Source organism: Saccostrea echinata, unplaced genomic scaffold (genome assembly GCF_033153115.1).
Source record: "Saccostrea echinata isolate AGI-Se365-2 ecotype Australia unplaced genomic scaffold, CSIRO_AGI_Sech_v1 ptg000002l, whole genome shotgun sequence".
Classification (NCBI taxonomy): Eukaryota; Metazoa; Mollusca; class Bivalvia; order Ostreida; family Ostreidae; genus Saccostrea; species Saccostrea echinata.
In genome coordinates, this window is record NW_026889751.1 from 16,786,367 (window position 1) to 16,806,604 (window position 20,238).

The 20,238-nt window shown below is 33.6% G+C and overlaps 2 protein-coding genes across 2 annotated transcripts in view; one reads left to right on the forward strand and one right to left on the reverse strand.

Annotated features, from left to right (window-relative positions):
* On the reverse strand, nt 1-7,848 carry LOC133173687 (small ribosomal subunit protein eS6-like). The gene is made up of 5 exons (XM_061308684.1): nt 7,770-7,848; nt 7,033-7,164; nt 6,639-6,849; nt 4,804-4,953; nt 1-263 (listed from the first exon to the last, which is right to left on the reverse strand). Exons 1-5 carry the CDS (start codon nt 7,773-7,775, stop codon nt 37-39), a joined length of 726 nt encoding a protein of 241 aa, XP_061164668.1. The 5' UTR covers nt 7,776-7,848; the 3' UTR covers nt 1-36.
* Nucleotides 7,849-8,470: 622 nt separating this feature from the next.
* The window catches only part of LOC133173695 (TP53-binding protein 1-like), a 29,608-nt gene continuing 17,840 nt past the window's right edge, over nt 8,471-20,238 (forward strand). The window contains exons 1-12 of the mRNA XM_061308697.1: nt 8,471-8,661; nt 9,579-9,654; nt 10,581-10,704; nt 10,832-10,884; nt 13,623-13,796; nt 14,536-14,612; nt 15,545-15,640; nt 15,777-15,881; nt 17,004-17,082; nt 17,452-17,601; nt 19,641-19,790; nt 19,918-20,095. Coding sequence (XP_061164681.1) covers nt 8,494-8,661; nt 9,579-9,654; nt 10,581-10,704; nt 10,832-10,884; nt 13,623-13,796; nt 14,536-14,612; nt 15,545-15,640; nt 15,777-15,881; nt 17,004-17,082; nt 17,452-17,601; nt 19,641-19,790; nt 19,918-20,095 — 1,430 coding nt within the window. The 5' untranslated portion in view covers nt 8,471-8,493. The remainder of the gene's footprint in view (nt 8,662-9,578; nt 9,655-10,580; nt 10,705-10,831; nt 10,885-13,622; nt 13,797-14,535; nt 14,613-15,544; nt 15,641-15,776; nt 15,882-17,003; nt 17,083-17,451; nt 17,602-19,640; nt 19,791-19,917; nt 20,096-20,238) is intronic.

Here is a 20,238-nt window from a genome sequence, read left to right on the forward strand (position 1 = left end):
TACTTCAGTATTTTTTTTATTTGTACAATAACATCATCACTTAGATGTGGAGGCAGACATTGAGGTCCGGCTTCCAGACCTGCTCCTCTTTCTCTCCTTGGCTTCCTTTAGTCTCTGTGCCAAGATTTTGGCGTACTCGGCAGCGTCTTCCCTGCGCTTGGCGTGTTTCTTCTTCTTCAGAGCCAACCTATGTCTCTTCCTCTGAAGAACAACTGGTGTAACCAATCTCTGGATTTTAGGGGCCTTTGTCTTAGCCTTCTTGCCTGTAAAACAGAGAAAATTTATGTTAAAATAGGAATATTTGTTAGTGAGCATGAGCAATCTTAATTTTAACATTCAGTGCTCTGCTCAGATATATTTTGAATTTTCAAACTTTTGTTTTCAAAGTGAGCTGAGAATTTTTCATCATTGCAAAGCACCAAGAGAAATTTTAAGTGAATTTATCAATGAGGCTGTGTGACAAGATATTTATCAATGAGGCTGTGTGACAAGATAATGTAATTCGTAAGTAAACAAGCCCTCTTACAGGTTCTACAGGCACAGATGAAGTAAAAAGGACACAAGTTAATTCTGGGGTTGTGTATTGTGAAGAAAAAGTACCACAATTTCTGGAAAATATTGCAATAAATCATGATATATCAAGTTCTTATGTAATAGGGTGATATTTTCAATATATTTATGATTAATAAATGATACTAAAAGTATATTGTGTGTCTTGTTGTTTTATAATTATTTCACTTGATCATCATCTACATCATCATCATTTTGTATATATTTAGTTGAAACACAATTGGATACACATTCCTGTATTGCCCTATTCTCCCTTGGTTCTTTTATTGTGCTATTCATTGATCATTAGTTGACTTCTTCAATTAATGACTTTTTGGTATTTAATGCCTATGGCTATTTTACCTATGTGGTCATTTTCAGACATGTGATACATGTCATGTGGTTTGAAGAACCAATAGATTTACTTTATATATTTTCCCGCTTTTGGTGAACTGCCTTTGTTCATTAGAAAGTTAGATTCCTTAGAGGAAAGTTCTTATAATATATAATTATGTAGTGACTGTATCTATGTGAAGTCTGCCATATTTGAATTATCCTGATTGACCTGAAAGATGTACTGACAGATAGTAAGTGCACTCTATATTTTATTATCTTGATTAATATCTGATTCAATATTTCTGTAAATTATCTAATCTATGCATTTTCTATCATTCATGAGTAAATTCAATTGATTTGATTATCAAGTTTATTTCTTTTACTTTTATCATTCGACCTTAGTAATTTATAAATATCAGTTATCAATTTCATTGATGGGATCTGATTATTGATTTTGAAGTTATATAGTTAAATTATTATTTACAGTTGATATGTAGTATACCCGAGACTTGATTCAGGCAGCTTATTGAGTTTAAGCCTTGTTCCATAAACAGGTGATTAATTGATAAGCATATGAAATATAATACTTTTATCATAGATAAATGTAATGTGAAATAGTTGCATTGAAATGTATATATTTATGGAGTAATATTGTATATGCATAATATTCATTATCAGAATTAATGTTTTTAATATATTTTTAATGCAGTCAAGGGAAATAACTTGTAAAGTACTTTAAACTTTAAGAAGATAGCAAGAGTTATCCTTCTTGTAATATACATATTCCCTTGTAAGTTTATTGTTGATTTTTTATACTCAATATTGTTTATTCCTATTACATGGCTTAAAACTATAACTACAACAATTATATTATCATTGTGTCCATCCATATCAACACTGAAGTATTTAATAATAAACGATGAACCCATAAGTGGTGTTATTCTTCACTAAAGGCCACTACTACACTTACATTTGCTGGTTTCTCCATAAATTTTTTTTTAAGGCTACATAAAATTGAAAATAGATTTAAGGACAATGGTAAGGCACGGTTATCCGTAGAAAAAAGGTTTAATTCATGTTGTTTTTTTTTCGCATATAAAATTGTGATTGAGATAATATACTCAGTATAAATAATACTGAGAACAGTTTCTAGGTCTTGTGAAGGAGGCACTATTTAGTAAATACGAACAAACATTGAAAAACAAATCCATGCCAATATTTTCTATAAAAATTGTGTTTCCAATAAAGAAAATTACATTATAGAAACACTCAGTCAGTCTCTTTACCACTATGAATTAAAATAGATTCTAAGGGAAGTAACTCAAAAATAAAGAATGTTGCTGATATATCTGTGTCTTGTTTCTTTGTTTGCATTTTCAGCCAAAAGCAAGAATGGCATTAAAGGTCTGCTCTGTCAACAGTTTTGTTTTCACATTATTTCAAAGTGAGCTGAGAGTTTTTCATCATTGCAGACATCAAAGCCATAATAAAATTTGTTCAAATGATCTCTGTCTAAATTTTGAAGTCTGATTTCTTTAATAATGTAAAGAATAATACATGTACTTAAACAAGCAATAGACACAAAAGTAGGCAGCATCATGTCAACTCATAACCTGACAGATTCCTAACCAAGTCATAGCGAACCCAACGTCAACTTGTAACCAAAATGCTGAAGTCAACTTGTAACAAAAACCCTGGTTACTCGAAGACTCTTGCATTTTGAAGGGAGAAGTCAGTCATACCCTACACAAACCTTTATCAGAAATTACATTTAATTGATTAATGCAACTTTTACCTATCAATATAGTCCCATCCATAGTAAGAAATTTTCTTCCCTAAAATTGTTGGAATATATTAATTATGTAATAGAATGAAATGATTAAAATCCATGCCTTTCAGGATGTAATATTAGTCCACAACAATAGAAAGTCCATTTTCCCCCTGCATTCCTGATCTTGTGTATCCATCAAATCCCCCACCCCCTCATTTTAAAGGCCAAAAAAAAAACAAAATGTGTTTGTGAAACACTGATGCCCCCGTATGGCAGCTTATGGCGAAGATTAAAGTTTCTCAAATGCAAGTCAAAATCCAGGCCAAAAAATAAAAAAAAAATGTTGGTACCCAAAGAAAGGTCTTGTCTCAAGGAATATACCTGTGAAATTTGAAAGCCCTAGCTGCAACTGTTCAAAAGTTATGGCGAAGGTTAAAGTTTTTTACAAGTAAGTAAGTTCTTGTCACAAGGATTACATACGTGAAGTATGAAAGCCCTAGCACCAACCATTCAAAAGTTAGGGCGAAGGTTAAAGTTTTTCAAAAGTAGGTCAAACTCCTTTGTCAAGGTCAAAGTGGTTGGTATCCAAAGGAAGGTGATGTCACAAGGATTACATATGTGAGGTATGAAAGCCCTAGCCTCAACCATTCAAAAGTTATGGCCAAGCAGGGTTAGAAACTCCCTAAAATTACAACTCGCAAATAATTGCGAGTACCAAGAAAGTGAACTCGCAATTTTATAAGACTACTCGCAATTTTCGTATAAAGTTAAATTTATATAAATTAAATACATGTAACTTAAGGAAAAAGTAACTACTGTACAATACACAAAATACAACTACAGTGTGACTTCTATTTAAATTACTGATTTAAATCAAAAACATTGTGTTCTGTCGTATTATATAATTTTGCTACAGTTTCAATGCAAAAAAATCAACTCGCAAGTTTTTGCGAGTTACCTAATTTTTAACTCGCAATTTGGGAATTCTAACTCGCATTTTGCGAGTTGTATATGGTGAATTTCGAACCCTGCCAAGGTTAAAATTTTCAAAAGTAGGTCAAACTCCTAGATCAAGGTCAAAAGGTCAAAGTGGTTGTTATCCAAAGAAAGGTCTTGTCACAAGGATTAAATATGTGAAGTTTGAAAGCCCTAGCTCCAACCGTTCAAAAGTTATGTCCAAGGTTAAAGTTTTTCAAAAGTAGGTCAAACTCCTAGGTCAAGGTCAAAGGGTCAAAGAGGTTGATATCCAGAGGAAGGTCTTGTCACAAGGAATATACCTGTAAAGTGTGAAACCCCAAGCTCCAACTGTTCAAAAGTTATGGCCAAGGTTAAAGTTTTTCAAAAGTAGGTCAAACGTCAAAAGGTCACAGTTGTTGGTATCCAAAGGGAGGCCTTGTCACAAAGAATACATATGTGTAGTTTGAAACCCCAAGCACCAACTATTCAGAAGTTATGGCCAAGGTTAAAGTCTCATAAAATTTTGCAAAAGTGGGTCAAACTCCAAGGTCAAGGTCAAAAGGTCAAATTTGATGGTACTCAAAGAAAGGTCTTGTCACAAGGAATACACATGTGAAATATGAAAGTCATAAAGTTGACAACAGACAGACAGACGAACAGACAGACAGGACAAAAACAATATACCCCCGGGATCTTTCGATCCGGGGGCATAAAAAATAGTCCTGTTTCCTGCTACCCGACCGACCCTATTTTATTTTTCCTGACCCTAAAGTTTTTTTTTAGTTTTTGGAGAAAAAAAAAATCCGGAATTACATCGTTCTGTCACCATAATCTGTTTCCATGTCAACACAAAACTGCATTTCATGAAATTTTGTTTTTTAAATATTGATTTTCATAAAATACCACTCGAGTTGTGCATCAAAAGACATGGAATTTAATTTTAAAAGACAATATTGACCTGTGACATTTTTAATTTGATCTTGTACTAGTTCATTATCCAAAAAATTCCGACGGATAAAATAAAATAATTTTCTATCTACCCTTTTTTTTTCAGGCTGGTAGCAGGAAACAAGACTATTATTTTTTGGCCTGACCAGACTACAAAGATTATACTGTACATCCATAACCCCTAAAAACTGGGCACAGATTTACAACTAACAAGACTCCATAATCATTACTGGACAACCTACCCTCCTTTGCTGCAAGTGGCCTCCTAACAACGTACTGGCGGACGTCATCTTCCTTGGAAAGGTTAAACAGCTTTCTGATTTTGCTGGCTCTCTTAGGTCCAAGCCGACGGGGGATTGTGTTGTCTGTAAGACCAGGAATCTCCTTCTCACCTAGACATAATGAAAATAATGTAATTAGTGTACAGAAAGATTACAGGATAATAATACTGGTAGGAAAATTTCAGCTCATTTCAAGAATAACATAAATTTGTAATTGTTACAGTTAAAAAGCTATTAGCAATTTGCAGCGTCTCAGAAAAATAACTCTCGTCAAAATTCTGAATTCAGAGAGATGGGTTTAGAAATGTTTAAATACATCATAGACACACAAATTGCTGGATGATAAGAAATTATGGAAGTATTGAAATGAGTTTGTAAAATGCAGAAAATAGCATTTCTTAGAATTCTGTACACGACTTGAGTTGTACCTAGTGCATGCACAAAGGATCTTCAAAGGATTTTTTTTAATAAATGTGTTTCTACTTCTGAACTTAAAAGGTATGTGACTTTCAACATCCTTAGAATGATGCAGAGTGGAAACCAAAGACAAAAGAATCTTTATTAAAGGTAAAGCTGAAGGATTGTGATTGTGAACTTTGCGACTTGATCACAAAAAACAGATTCTTTTCCTGGTAATCTGTAATTTGGCTAAATACTTTTCTTTTTAACTTTTATGGAGAAATTATAGACTGAGGAAGATTTAAGCTTTAAGTAATTTTCATTAAAAATATATTAATATAAAATTCCATACAAATCACCTTAAAGTGAGGGTTTAACTGTCAATAAATCATGGCAGTGAAAAGGAGTGAAACAGTTCACCGCAGTATCGATTCACCGCGATATTTTTTCTCGGTTTGATACATGGTGGAAAATCTCTAATTTTCAGTTCAGTTCATTTTTCAGTCGGGATTGTTATTCAGTCAGGTTTGGCATAAGGTAAAACACGTTACTCAGTATAAATAAGTATATAAAACGTATATTTTTGATGATTGATAGTTTGTAAAATAATTTTTGACAGTCAAATAATTCTTATCAATTTCTTCTAGTCAATTTGCAAATAAAATTCCTAAATTAAGTGACTAGATTTAGTAAAAGAAAGCATAAATCAAGGTTGAATTTGTTTCCTTCTATGAAAATGTATCGTATCGAAAATAACCGTACCAAGACAAAATTATACAATGCGTATTGAACCGTGATGGAGGTGTATCGTTTCACCCCTAGCAGTGAAATATTAATTTATTAACATTTTCAAGAAGCTGACATTCCATAGTTCAGTGTTAAATTTGCAACTGTTTAGGAAACATGGAAAGAAAAATCATCGCCATTGTCTTCTTTTTTCTTACCAAAACTTTATAACCCTGCTCCAATTTTAATTACCGACAGAAGAAAGAGTTTCAACATTTCAAAATCTGATGGAAGACTGAATAAAAACACTAAAATAGCAATGGAAGAAACTACTAAAATGTCAACCAACTCTGAAGTGACATAACCAAGAAATGTTCAAAATCCATATAGAAGAATAGAAAAGTCTTAGTTAACAAGTCATCAACAGTTTGCAGCATTTCAGAATAATGCTCTCGTCAAAATCTTAATAGATTCAGAGAGTTGGGTTTAGAAATGTTGATACATCATAAACACTACAAACAAACTGATGAATTACAAAAGTATTAATCAGAATTTTTTACTTCCAAGATCAATACTTATTTTATATGATTTATCTTTATCATCTTTCTAAATTTTGCAATCAGTGAAATGAGTTAAATTCTGAATCGGCAAAATAGAACAATCTGTCAAACCTTTTTTCACTATGACCATAGCCAAAACACTGAGGTTGGAGTCCACAATGCACCCCCTGACAGACTTCCTGCGACGTTCTCCATCACGCCTTGGGCGGAAGCAGGAATGCCCTTTGCTAAGAAGGAGTCTAACTCTCACATTGGTGAGAATTCCCTGTTTCATTGGAAATCCTTGTTTGTCATTTCCTCCTGCAATCCTCAAGACATACCCCTGCAAACCAAATACTAATACACTCACATCAAATTTTGAAATAACTAAAATCATGTCACTGAATTACCTTCTTGAGTAAGCACTGTAATTTAGCTGATTCAAAATATCGATATCTAAATTCTAACAACAAGAAGTACTTTCACAAACTTTTATCCAACAATTTATGAAATACACCCTACCAACCTTCCACTCATCACCAAGACTGTCTGCTGGAACTTCAGAAGCCATCCTCTTTTCATAGAAAGGTCTCAATTTCTTTTCATCATCAACTTCGATGAGTTTTTGACAGCCAGTGGCTGGATATGAGATGTTGAGCTATAATAACAGAAAAATACAATAGTTATCATTTAAAGCAGCACCAAATGATTTACTATCACTGCAGAAAAGGACATCATTCATACAGGACTCTGCTGTTTATACAGGATAAATCATAGGGTATACATAATTAATAGGCTTATTATTAACCATGAGATATTTTGGTTTCTCCAGAGACATGTAATATTTTTATATGTCCAGGGACCTATATCCTATATAGTATAATATATATATACTATATAGGTCCCTGATATGTCTCTGGTTCCTCCAACGATAACTTTTAGTAAAAGTGTGTTTCTGGCTCCATAAAATATCAATATAAAATAATATAATATTGTTTTTCATCATCTATTAACGAAGCTGAAGTCGCAATGTGTTTCTCCTCATCTGTCTGTCTGATCGTACAAACGACTACCGTACTGAACATTAAAATCATGGTAAACATGTGGGGTCGTAGTGCTAAAATCTACCAACATCGAAGATTCCTATCTTTGCAATAGCTCAAAATGGCAGCTGAGTAAAGCATCATTTATTGAAATATTTCACTGATGTATTTATTTGATGTATTGTGGCTCGATAGAGACGAATTTCAAATTTTTAGCTACCTTCATGTCTGATCTTTGCGATCAGTTCGCCTCAACCGGAAGAAAAGAAAGTTATCGGCCTTGTTTGACAGATCCTTTACTCTAAAATAAAAATCATATTACTGAGAAATATTGTAAAATCTTTGAAAATTATTATTTCAATTGTTTTTAAAAATGGACAATAACCATACTTTTCATCGTGTATATCAGACAAGCAAGGCCAATCTAACAATTATTATCTGTTTGTTTCGAGGCTACAATGGAGCGCGGGAAGTGTCAACATGTTTCTGAATTTCCTCTATAGTTTAAAATACAACTACCTAAAATGTACCATGAATTGATCCGTGCTGCACATGGTGCATTTAAACAAAAGATTAACTAAATAGGCTACTGACTGTTGATGGAATTCACGTTGAAAACGCTGTTAGCTGTTGAACATTGCAAAGCATTCTACATAGACGGTGATGATGCATACTGGGCTCAGGTGCTGTAACTAACCGTTATCAGGCTGTGGTTTTTAGTTTTGTTTTATGAAGATGTGATGTTCATTGCTGTTAGTGAAACTCAAGGTAAGGACAATAATTCTTTTTTTCTGCAAAGAATTCTGGCAGACCAGAGACATATAAAAATATGTCTCTGGACAGACTGACGATTTACTTTAGGTTCAGACTGGAAAGCCATGTATTAAAATGGACTACCACTAACGTTATTTTTTTTTTTATTCATAATGCAGAATCGATGACAGATGGAGGCGGAAGATTCTGATTCAGCAAGTATAGAGTATGATTTTGAGACACAGCCGGGAAGTGTTGGTTTCATGGTACTGGACTCGCAGTCAGAATCTCATTCCAAAAACCCAGACGAGGGTGATGTGATGCAGATATGGCCCGCCCTGCAGCCAAGAGAACAGAAAGTAGGAAGTCAATATATCAAGCTCAATTTCAGTATACTAAATGCGATGTAACAAATATGTGTTCATTATAGTGTCAAGTAACTTGAATTTTATATGATAAAAAAGGTACACATGATTATAAAGAGTTCTAGATTCTGTGAAACATTGAGTTAGTGTAGTAATGGGGCATATTAATTCAGTGAGTACATATGTCATTGTCTGGTAAAAAGTATCCCATTTTCCTCGTAAAATTTAGGTTGATATTTGGTATCATGATTATTAATTCACTATATTTTCAAACCAAAGCCTTAAAGTCATATGGTGTATTTTATACAAGTTCAGACTTACTAAAACTAAAAAGATCTTTCTATTTGCTTTATTACTTTATATAAAGATAGGACTTTCCTGTAAACTACACAATTTAAATCAATCACGTTTCAAAGATATTAGAAATTTAAAACAATAACCAATTTATTTACCGACTCTGCATTTAAATAACAGACACAGTTTAAAGTTAATATAACTATGGAAACATGATGTTATTTAAGTTAAAAATCAGTGAAAATTTTAATTTGAAAATAAGAAATATATATCATGTTTATCTAGACAAAATCTTGTATTTTTATTTTATTTTTTTTTTTTAGCTCAGATACACCATATGTAGCTTTAATTTACATATGATGAAAAATGATTAATATGTCAAAGTAACTGGTATATGCATATAAGTTTCTGGGTCAAAGCATTAATTTAGTGAAACGTGAAAGGGTTTGTAAAAAGAATGATTTTCAATTACTTCAACCAGTCATTATCAGTTTTGAACTATTATCTTTGATTTTATATCCAATTTATTGAAGTCTACAAGGGTTTCCTTAGTATCATTCATTAGACAGACACTTCATTAAATATTTTATTTCTTAATTTTCATGTTTTATTGTCAGGAGGAAGAGGCTAAGACTTCCAGAAAATGCATTACCTCTGTAATGGACACATCTGGAGACGAACAAAAACCAGCAGGTAAATGAGACATCTTGTAATCAAGTTCAAAATATCAGGTAAAACAGATTATAAATCATCTTTTAAAGATAATCAGGGATCGACATTAACGGTTGTCCGATTGCCCGGGACAAGTAAATTCTCAGTTCGGGCAAGTGAATCTTACGACGTACTTGTCCGATCGGGCAAGTGAATTTTTCTCATAGAAATGTACATATTTATTTAGTTTACATTAATTTATATTAAAAAAAAAACCCAATAAATTGAAGACTTAATTTCCGCCAGGTACCTGACTGACATTGTTTTTGCATTCGGAATTCCTTGTCAGCATTTCTGGATTATACCTTTCATTTGAAAATCCGGTCGTTATTCCGTTTTTTTTCCTGGTAAATATGCTGTTCGTCTAACATCTCTGGAAATTTGGATATTAGATTATTTATTCACTCACAGAATATAAGTACAGAGTAACACGATGTATCCTGATCATTAAGGTAAAGATCGATGTATGTTACGTAGCAACTATCTTCCTTCAGCGTTGTTTCACAGTTATCTCAGAAAATCACGATTCACAAAAGAATCCTACCGAAAATAAGTTTAAAAATATGAATTTTATAAAACGGAGTGTTATTGCTATATATGGCAGTGTTAACAGGCTAAATTTACAAGGACAGTGATATACATTTATGTACAAACGCATCATAGAAATTTCTTCAGGTACCTCACCTTGCCAAATTGACAGTAGTGTATTTGGTCACATTTTTTTCTTGTCATAACATTTACAGTAATAAAAATTTATTCTGAAGTTCTTTCATTATTTTGGGCAACCAAGTTTTGCATTCGGACAAGTCAAAGTTTGAGATCACTTGTCCGAAGGGCAAGTAAATCTAAAAGTTAATGTCTATCCCTGATAATATCAGTGATGTTGGGGAAACACATTTATTTTTCAGAAGCTCCACAAATTTTAGCCACTGAAACAGAACTAAGTGAGTCCGAGTTAGAAATGGAAGTCACTGTGATTGAGAAACCAGGAAAGACAGAGAGTCAAAAGCCAACAATGAGTAGTAATGGAAAGTAAGCGTGGATTTTGATTTAATAAAAAAAAGAACAAATATAAAGTTCAAATTGCAACAAATGATCAGCAATATATTCAGAAGAAATTTACTGCTATTAGAGTAGTATAAAATTCTCTCTTTTCCAGGACTTCAGCATTATTCAGGTCTTTGTCTCCACAGGATATGTTTGAAAATGAAGGTATGTTGGATTAGTATTTACATTCCAGGGTTCGACACTAACTTTTTTAGGCTTTAGTCCGGCTGGACTAGTGTTTCTTTACTTTTACTAGTCCGCATGCAATTTTATGAGTCCGTCAAAAAAAGGAAACATCAATGTTTTGTAACATTGATTTAAAAATAAACATTTCAATATAGTTTTTAACCTTTTTTTTAAATAAACAAAGCATTCACGTGAAATGATTTATTCCACTGCACAGATTCGTTGAAATCTCGCGTTCAACGAGTACAATCGTATTCCCGATCTCGTTCTTTTTCTCTTTACATTACATCCAAAATGTCTGACCTCGTTCTTTTGCGTGTCATATAAATTATGATAGCTAAAATGTTTTACTTCATATCAATCAGTCTGAAAATTAAGCACTTATTCATGTCTAACTACCCGCCAAGAAGCTAGAAATCTAAAAATAAATGCGGGGTTTTCCAGTAAAAGTTGTGGAGAATCGGACATTGGTAAATTATTAATATTGTTTTCCAGGAATTTTTATTGGTCCGTTCGGACTAATTAGCCACAAATTTTATTAGTCCGAATTAAAATGTATTAGTCTGAGACTAACGGACTAACGTTAGTGTCGAACCCTGCATTCACTATTACCTTGTGTGTTTTAAATCTTTTAATTTAACTCTTTAACTGCCAGAGACTCTCTGTAGAGAGCCTGCTACTAATAAGCTCTAGGCTGCCTTTCAGCACTACATGTAGTTTACTAGCTCACTACCAGAGATAAATTCCTGCTATGACAGAATGAGGATAAAATGCAATAGTGGGCACATTTATTGCTGATTATCTCATTATCTGTAGAAATTTGATAAAAACATGTATAACAAAAAATATTCTTTACATCTTTATCTTATATCTCATATATTTTTTAATTACATGAATTATGCAAAAACCAACTGTTTTGAGTAAGGTTTCCAAAATTTTACCAGAAAATTAAAAATCTGTTGAGAAATTTCCCAATTTATTTCCCAATTTTCATAGATTTCATGTATTTTCAGTATGACATATTAGAGAACAAATGTTTATAAAAACTTCATGATGAAATCAAGTTCGTTTTTCTCCTTTTCTAATGCAAATGCGACATCCACAGGTTTCCACGCTAAGTTTTGAAATTTTGTAGTTTTGTGATCTACAATGATTTCAACAGGAAGTAATTTTGTTTCAAAAGTAACCATATTAGATACATGTAGTGTATAGAACTATATAAAAATTTTCCTTAGAAATTTAATTTTGTCAATAAATGTTATCTATGAAATAAATGAAATCTGATACCCAACAAATTTCTGCTTTCACAGTACAGTATCATGCAAAATGTGTGTAAACAACTATTGTATCGGAAAATCCACATTTAAAGATTACAGCTATCAGGCATTCTGTGCAAAAACGTTTGCAACAAAATTCCAGATCATTTAAAATGTTGATGAAAGTGGAATTTTTCCTATGGAATAATTTAGTTAACAGGGGTGTGCAATTAGCATCACCAGACTCCCGGGGCTACCATTTTTTGGGGTCAGGCTAGTAGTTTTCTGCACGTAGGTAGCCCCTTGGGCTAGTAAAAATTAAAACTACCAATGCAATACATGAATATCACTATCGGTATTTTCACTCATTTTTTGCTAATAAATTCTCAAGCAATGACAAATTTTCGGCAGCATGCTCCTATTGTTCGTAAATCTCCATAATCATATCCATTTTGCAGTACTACGTACCTGACAAATTTACTTCCAAAAACAATCGTTTTTTTCTAATCCGAATTTCCTCTATTCCTCTGTGTATGGTATATACACATGCAGATATCTCATTAAATTATTTACGATCACTCAATCAACTGAAAGATAAGTGTTATGTGGTTTACATAAAATATACTTCCAGCGTATTTAATGAATTGAGATGAAAAAATGATTTTCACTTCATTTTAGATAAGATAATTTATTTGAATTCATTTTTATTTACTATGATAATTATTAACTTTTACATGATTTAATTTTACTAGTGAGAATTAAACTTTAATTTTAAAAAGAATGATATCAACAATAAATTATTAATTTTCTTTTAATATTAGTTGATACCCCCCCCCCCCCCCTACATTTAGGCTAGTAACTTTTTACTTGGGACTAGTAACTTTATTGCTGCCACTAGCCCATGGGCTAGTGCTAATTTTTTTTTTAATTGCACACCCCTGGTTAAACAGTTACTGTTGAAAGATTTATTCCATTTCTATTATCTGCTTTGAATTACTTTTAATGAAGCATTAAATTATTATTTTTTGAAAGATGTAGTCTCATAACTGCAAACAAATTGAGTAACATGTTTTGAAAATTTGTTTGCACACACTATTGCAGTTATGAGACTACATTTTTAAAAAAAAATAATTCAATGATTGTACATGTATTCACATTTTTTAACTCACTGCCTTATCTGCAAATGTAATTTATATTTCAAAATACCTGTATTATCCTTCGGCTAAGTTTCAATTAATGGAAGAGCCATTTCAACAGTTTCTACCCCCTAAACTCTTCAATGTGAGCATGAATTTTGATTTTCGCTTATGACATTGCACTAACACTGCATTAAATGTTTGTGACATCTGTGTTATGGTGTGTTGAAAGCGGAAGCTTTCCACACATTTTATAAGCAAAATACATGTGGAATGTAAATAAAAAAAAATACAACAGCTGTTAAAAAAATAACTGTGATTGCAGATGAGGATAGAGACATCTGTACCCCAGCAGGGTTTGTGGGATCTTTACATTTATCTAATCAGCCCATGCTAGTCCCTGAAACTACTGAGTCTGACCCCTTTCCCTCCACCCCTGAAGAATTTGCTGATCTCCCAAGAATTATACCCAGCTCACCCACTGATGGGTCTTTTAAAGGTAAGTAAAACAAAGTCAGGTGTTATTAATAAAGGAAGGGGCACTCTTCATAGAATATGGGAAATAAGGGAGGGTATAGAAGAATTACATTGCGATATTTTGCAATGTTTGATGGCCCATGGCAATAAATATTGCGATGTTTTGGATAGTTACCTTTTCTCAAGAAGTTTTTGGAGACTGGTCAGACGTGTATTTGATTTGTTACCATTTAACCATAATACCCAATCATTTAGTTTAAGAGACTGTTTGCTGTCCATTGGTTGCGTAGCTCCTTGCTGAATTAGTAGTCATCATTATTTGTGTCTGAGACTTGTTTACCTGTTAACTTTTGGAAAGATAGGGGACAGTGATAACTTCTTAACTGTGCATAAAAATTAGAGGTACTGCCAGAGAATTTAACTTGCAGATCTCATCTTTTCTTTTATTGTTTTTAATATATGTGTACTCCAACAAATTAACTTTGCAAAAATGGAGTAAATAAAATGATTGAGTGGAACATGGTTTCAGACTATGAATTGCAATAAGTATCTTTTCTTGAAAAAATTCTAAGTATTATTTTGATGATTCAATCATCGTATCAGTCATAAAACAGAGACTGAAAATGAAGAGGGACATTTTATATTGTATATTGACATTGAAATAGATATGAGACCAAATTCTGCACTTTTATTAAAAATTAATTATTTTATGTGATCATATTGAGTGGAACTAATTACATGTAAATCTTGTTTTACACTAGATGACTCCGTAGATAACCCAGCTCAGTATGACCCTCAACAGGACCCCACCCTGGCAGATGATGTCACTGTTCTTCAGGTAACATTTATACAGAATTGTGGAAAACTTTTTCAGATAGCCAGTCATTCAGACTGGCAAGAAGTCAAAATAAGCCAGTCCGAAGTGATTTTAGTCAGTTCGAAATCTTAAGTCGCAAAAATGCAACAAAAAACCCCCATAAAATTTATTTACTTCATTACACATCTTTTTACTTCATAATAATATAACATATACTCAGTCTCCATTTCTAGGTTGTCTCTTTTGGCTTTTGCATTTATAACACAGTACTAGATTTACCTCTTTTGGGCAGGTGACAATGCTAATTCAGCATAGTATACCTAATTTTGTTGAAACATTTATGCTTTGGGGAATTTATATCAACCTAGAAAATGTATCTGAGAAATTTGAAGAAATTCTGTGCATTGATGATCAAGATATAAACAGGATCAATGAAAAACCGAAATCCAGGACAGTCAGGAGTACAAGATTTACCACTTTCTCCAACGGGTTTGGATTCTTTCTGTTGAGATTATTTATATTTAGCTTTGTCTTCATCTGTCACTTTATGTTTTTTACCTGGTTTCATTCCAGTTGTAAATTTAATGGGCTACGTGGCCATGCTGGTTTTGCTTTCATTAGCCTTGATCTTGTATAAAGAAAAAGTATTGCGTTATTGCATGTGATATTTTCTATGGTAATTGGGCTGGAAAGTGTGCCAATGATAAGAGGAAAAACAAAACTTAACCAGAAAAAGGGCTGGTCATTTGGACCGACATCGATGGCGTTTTTACCGGTCACATGCATTTTTAACTGTTTTGCCGGCATGACCAGCAGTTTTCCGCAACTCTGCATTAGAGGACAGAGATTACAATACAGGGTTTATTGTTTTATGTGCATATAAAGAATGTTGGTTTAGTTTTTACTGTGAACAAATATGTGATGCTATTATACCTTATTTTTTTTATATATAGAAAATGAAGTCTGATAAACCTGAGGACCCAGTGAAGAAGACTCGGAGTTCCTCTGAGGAGAAAGAGGAAGAAGAGGAACAGAAGACCAAGTCAGAGGTTAATTATAACAATTAATTATGCCCATATATTTTATAAATTAATAAGTTTAAGTCAAGTCTTACAGAAGAATAGTCCAGTAACATGTTTTCATCTTTGAGGATAATTCATATGTGTGTTTATGACTTCATTCCAGTCAGTAGAGTATGATCCAAAGAGGGTGTCTACTTTGGCTGGGAATTCAGATGACCAATCCTTACATCTACACTACTCAGAGACTCAGAGGTCCTCAAATGTACAGGTAATTATATATACACTACTGACTACTCCAAGACTCAATTGTCATCACATGTATACAGGTAACTACATCTACACTACTCTGATACTCAGAGGTCATCACATGTAGAGGTAAGTATATGTACGCTCTCTGAGATTTTGAAGGTCATCTCATGTTCAGGTACATGTAGCTCCTGCAAAATTTTGTACACTTAAGCTAATGGAAAAATATTGCTGGAAATAGATGGAGTTTTATAATTTTTAGCTGGATATCCTTGAATTTAAATTTTTAGTTGATGTGAGCCCTGACTTAGTTTTGAATCTACCAAGATCATTGTGACAAGGTCAAGGTCACTAGCAGAAAAGTAAAATTCATGTTAGGTCTATAATTTCCGAATGGAGAGACAATGAATGTCCATATTCTTATGACCAGAAGATATATCATTTTTTAACCAAGGTCATTTTGGCAAGTTCAAGATCATATTTACAAAATTATAAAAGGGCAATATCATATTGGGGTTATTATTTTGAGAGCTCACTCACAGTACCTCTTGTTTGGATAGATTTAATTTTTCTGTAATATTCGACACATACACATGTTTACAGTTTCTCTGAATCCCATATCAATGGTTCATATGGTTTTTATATAAAATTTTGAAAGGAGCATTTGGATGAAAAAATATGGTGTTAGTTATAAATTAGCTGATTTTAAAAAGTGGATCACAAGGAAGCAATATTTTATTTGAAAGATCAAAGTTTCAACATCATTAAATAATCTAGAAAATACAGTTGTATCACTGAGATCTGAAACACCTATCTGGACTCACCAGTATGTTTCTTTTGAATAATTTTTGTTTTAAAACTTGCAACATGTCGATTATACATTTAGTACAGTACAGTATGGTCAATTACCTAATGTATTTCATTTGACATGTAATTCATAAACCTTATTATCTCAGCATCAATAGATTTGGATAGTTCAAATTTTAACATGGTCTTGGCTTACATCATCAATAATTATGAAACATATTGCATCATCAATATAAAAAGAGCACAATTTCAACAAAGGCAAATAACTTGTGCCATTCTGTAAATATAATCAATTATCTTGGAAAATAATGAACTGAAACAAAAAAAATTTCTCCAGAAACACACAGCTGATTCGGTAGAAGTTGTTGGAACTGAGTTCATGGACGTCATTTCTATCCACAGCACTGATCCTACAGGTACAAATAAATGAAAAATTAAAAAAAATATCTTTTAAATTAATTGTATTTGTATATAAAAATGAGAATGCATTAGGAATTTGAACTTTACTCATGCATACTTGTTTGCCAAAACCAGAGCAGATTTGTAATTAGAGTTTCACATTGTCAAAGAGCAAAAGGATTTCTATAAGACATGTTAACAATGTCAAATGAATGTATCATTTAAAAAAAGAAGGTAATATTAGTTTTAAAAAAAAGATTGTGTTAGAAGTAAATTTTTAAACGAGTCATTCAACCTTAACTTTCAAAACAAGTGGTAATAAATATATATGCACTTGGAGATACTACACTGTGGGTTTGCTGAACAATGTCTAAATGATTTCACAGAGATGGACCAAGTGCCAGAATCTCAGGAGTTGTCCTTGCGATTGACACCATCACAGAGTGATAAATCGGGCAGAGAAACAGATATAGAGGTAGTCCCAGACCAAAACAGAACAAGGCTTCCACTGGTCAAAAGTCAGGATCTAGTCACAGGTTTGTATTGAGTAATTGAGCATACATCCTTTTCTTATACCCCCACCCTGAAGGAGAGGGGCATCTACTGTTTTACCCTTGTGTTTCTGTCTGTTGGTCTTTGTGTTTGTCTGTCTGTTTGCCTGCCCTTAGTTTTCTCAGCAAACTACTCTTTGCAGATGCTTGACATTTAAGCACACTTTTTCTTTTGGCATGCCATATGGTGGGATTCATTTTTGTACGAATCTGATGTCAACTTCCTGTTTATCCATGCGTCTGTCCATACCAAATTTTTGTCACAGTTTCTCAGCAACTACTTATCACAGATGCTTAAAATTTTAGCACACTCTTTTTAGCTCACCTGAGCTGAAAGCTCAAGTGAGCTTTTCTGATCACATTTTGTCTGTAGTCCGTCTGTCCGTCTGTCTGTCTGTCTGTCCGTCTGTCTGTCTGTAAACTTTTCACATTTTCGACTTCTTCTCCAGAACCACTGGGCAGATTTCAACCAAACTTGCCACAAAGCATCCTTGGGTGAAGGGGATTCAAATTTGTTCAAGTGAAGGGCCACACCTCTTTTAAGGGGAGATAATAAAGAATTAGTGAAAAATTAATAGCATCTTTTAAAAATCTTCTTCTCAAGAACCACAGGGCCAGGAAAGATGAAACTCATGTGGAAGCATCCTTAGGTAGTGTAGATTCAAATTTGTTCAAATCATGACCCCTGGGGGTAGGGCGGGGCCACAATGGAGTATCAAAGTTTTATAGAAATATATAGGAAAAACCTTTAAAAATCTTCTTCTCAAGAACAGCAAAGCCATGATGAGTCATATTTATATGGAAGCATCGTCAGGTAGTGTGGATTCAAGTTTGTTCAAATCAAGACCCCCGGGGTAGGGCGGGGCCACAATGGAGGATCAAAGTTTTACATAGAAATATATAGGGAAAACCTTCAAAAATCTTCTTCTCAAGAACAGCAAAGCCCTGATTGGTCATATTTATATGGAAGCATCCTCAGGTAGTGTAGATTCAAGTTTGTTCAAATCATGACCTCCGGGGGTAGGGCTGGGCCACAATGGAGGATCAAAGTTTTACATAAAAATATATAGGAAAAATTTTAAAAATCTTCTTCTCAGGAACAGCAAAGTCATGATTAATCATATTTATGTGGAAGCATCCTCAGGTAGTATAGATTCTATTTAGTACAAATCATGACCCCTGGGGGTAGGGTGGGGCAACAATGGAGGATCAAAGTCTTAAATAGAAATATATAGGAAAATATCTTCTTCTGAAGAACTGCAAAGCCATGATTAGTCATTTTGATAGAAGCATCCTCAGAAAGTGTAGATTCAAGTTTGTTCAAATGCTGACCCCCGGGGATAGGGTGGGGCCACAATGGGGGATTGAAAATTTTACATAGGAGCATATAGGAAAATATCCTCTTCTCAAGAACTGAAAATCATGTATAGTCATTTTGATGTGAAAGCATCCTCAGATAGTTTAAATTCAATTTCGTTCAAATGATGACCCGGGGGTGGGGCTGGGGTGGAGGGGGGGGGGCAATGGGGGATCAAAAGTTTTACATAAGAACATATAGAAAAAACATTTCTTCTCAAGAACAGAAAAGCTATGTTTATCATATTGATATGGAAGAATCTGCAGGTAGCGTAGATTCAAGTTTGTTGAAATGATGACCCCTTGGATAGGGAGGAGCCACAATGGGGGATCAAAATTTTTAAAAATCTTCTCAAGTACAACAAAGCCATTTGTTATATTGACATGGAAGCATCATCAGGTAGTTTAAAATCCCCCCCCCTCCCCCCCCCCCCCTTCCCGTAAACTTTTCAATACTGAACCGATTTGTGCTGTTGCCCAACAAATGTGCTCAGGTGAGCGATGTGGCCCATGGGCCTCTTGTTTAAGGCATGCCACATGGTGGGATTCATTTTTGTATGAATCTGATGTCAACTTCCTGTTTATCCCTATGTCTTTCCATACCAAATTTCTATCACAGTTTTCTCAGCAACTACTCAAGGCCTTCATGTACATATATGTTTCAACAGAAAAGCAGACACTGCAGCAAAAGAGAAAAGCTTGTCTTTCTCAGCCATCCAAACTGGATAGAGACCAGGACATAGATGTTAGTGAACTTAGGAAATTGGCTTCAGAGACCAAAAGCAGAGTAATGGATGTAACAATGGCTTCTGAATCAGGTGAAAAATGCAATAGAGTGTCATTTTTAAAAAAAAATTTAGGACATGAGACATAAAAATTTTCGTTTGCTGCTTCATATCTGATTGGTTTGATTGTAAGGAAATAAATAGCATTGTTGTTTTGCAGAAAACTTTGCATTGTCATTGCCAAAAGATGGGGAGCTTTTACATCCAAAAATATTGAATGGAAAATCATCCAAACCTGGAGTTGAAGACAAGGCAAGTGAAAGAACCAGTCAAGAAGCAGGGCCTAGTCATTATATTCTGGATAGTCCAGAGCAGGGGCCCAGTCATCTATGTGTGGAGTAAGTAAAGAAGTTTAACAGTTTGTGATAATGTTTATTACATGTTAATATTTTTTTGCCTGGAATTCAATTATAGTTGAACTTAGGTATCACAAATCAGTTTGGGTATGTTGAATACCAAGGACATTTTGAAGTGAGTCCAA

Excerpts from the sequence above, each read along its gene's own strand:
- LOC133173687 (XM_061308684.1), bottom strand. Across the intron at positions 4,954-6,638 it reads TATGGTCATAGTGAAAAAAG|GTGAGAAGGAGATTCCTGGT; the intron begins GTTTGACAGATT and ends CATTATGTCTAG. Across the intron at positions 264-4,803 it reads GCCACTTGCAGCAAAGGAGG|GCAAGAAGGCTAAGACAAAG; the intron begins GTAGGTTGTCCA and ends TCTGTTTTACAG.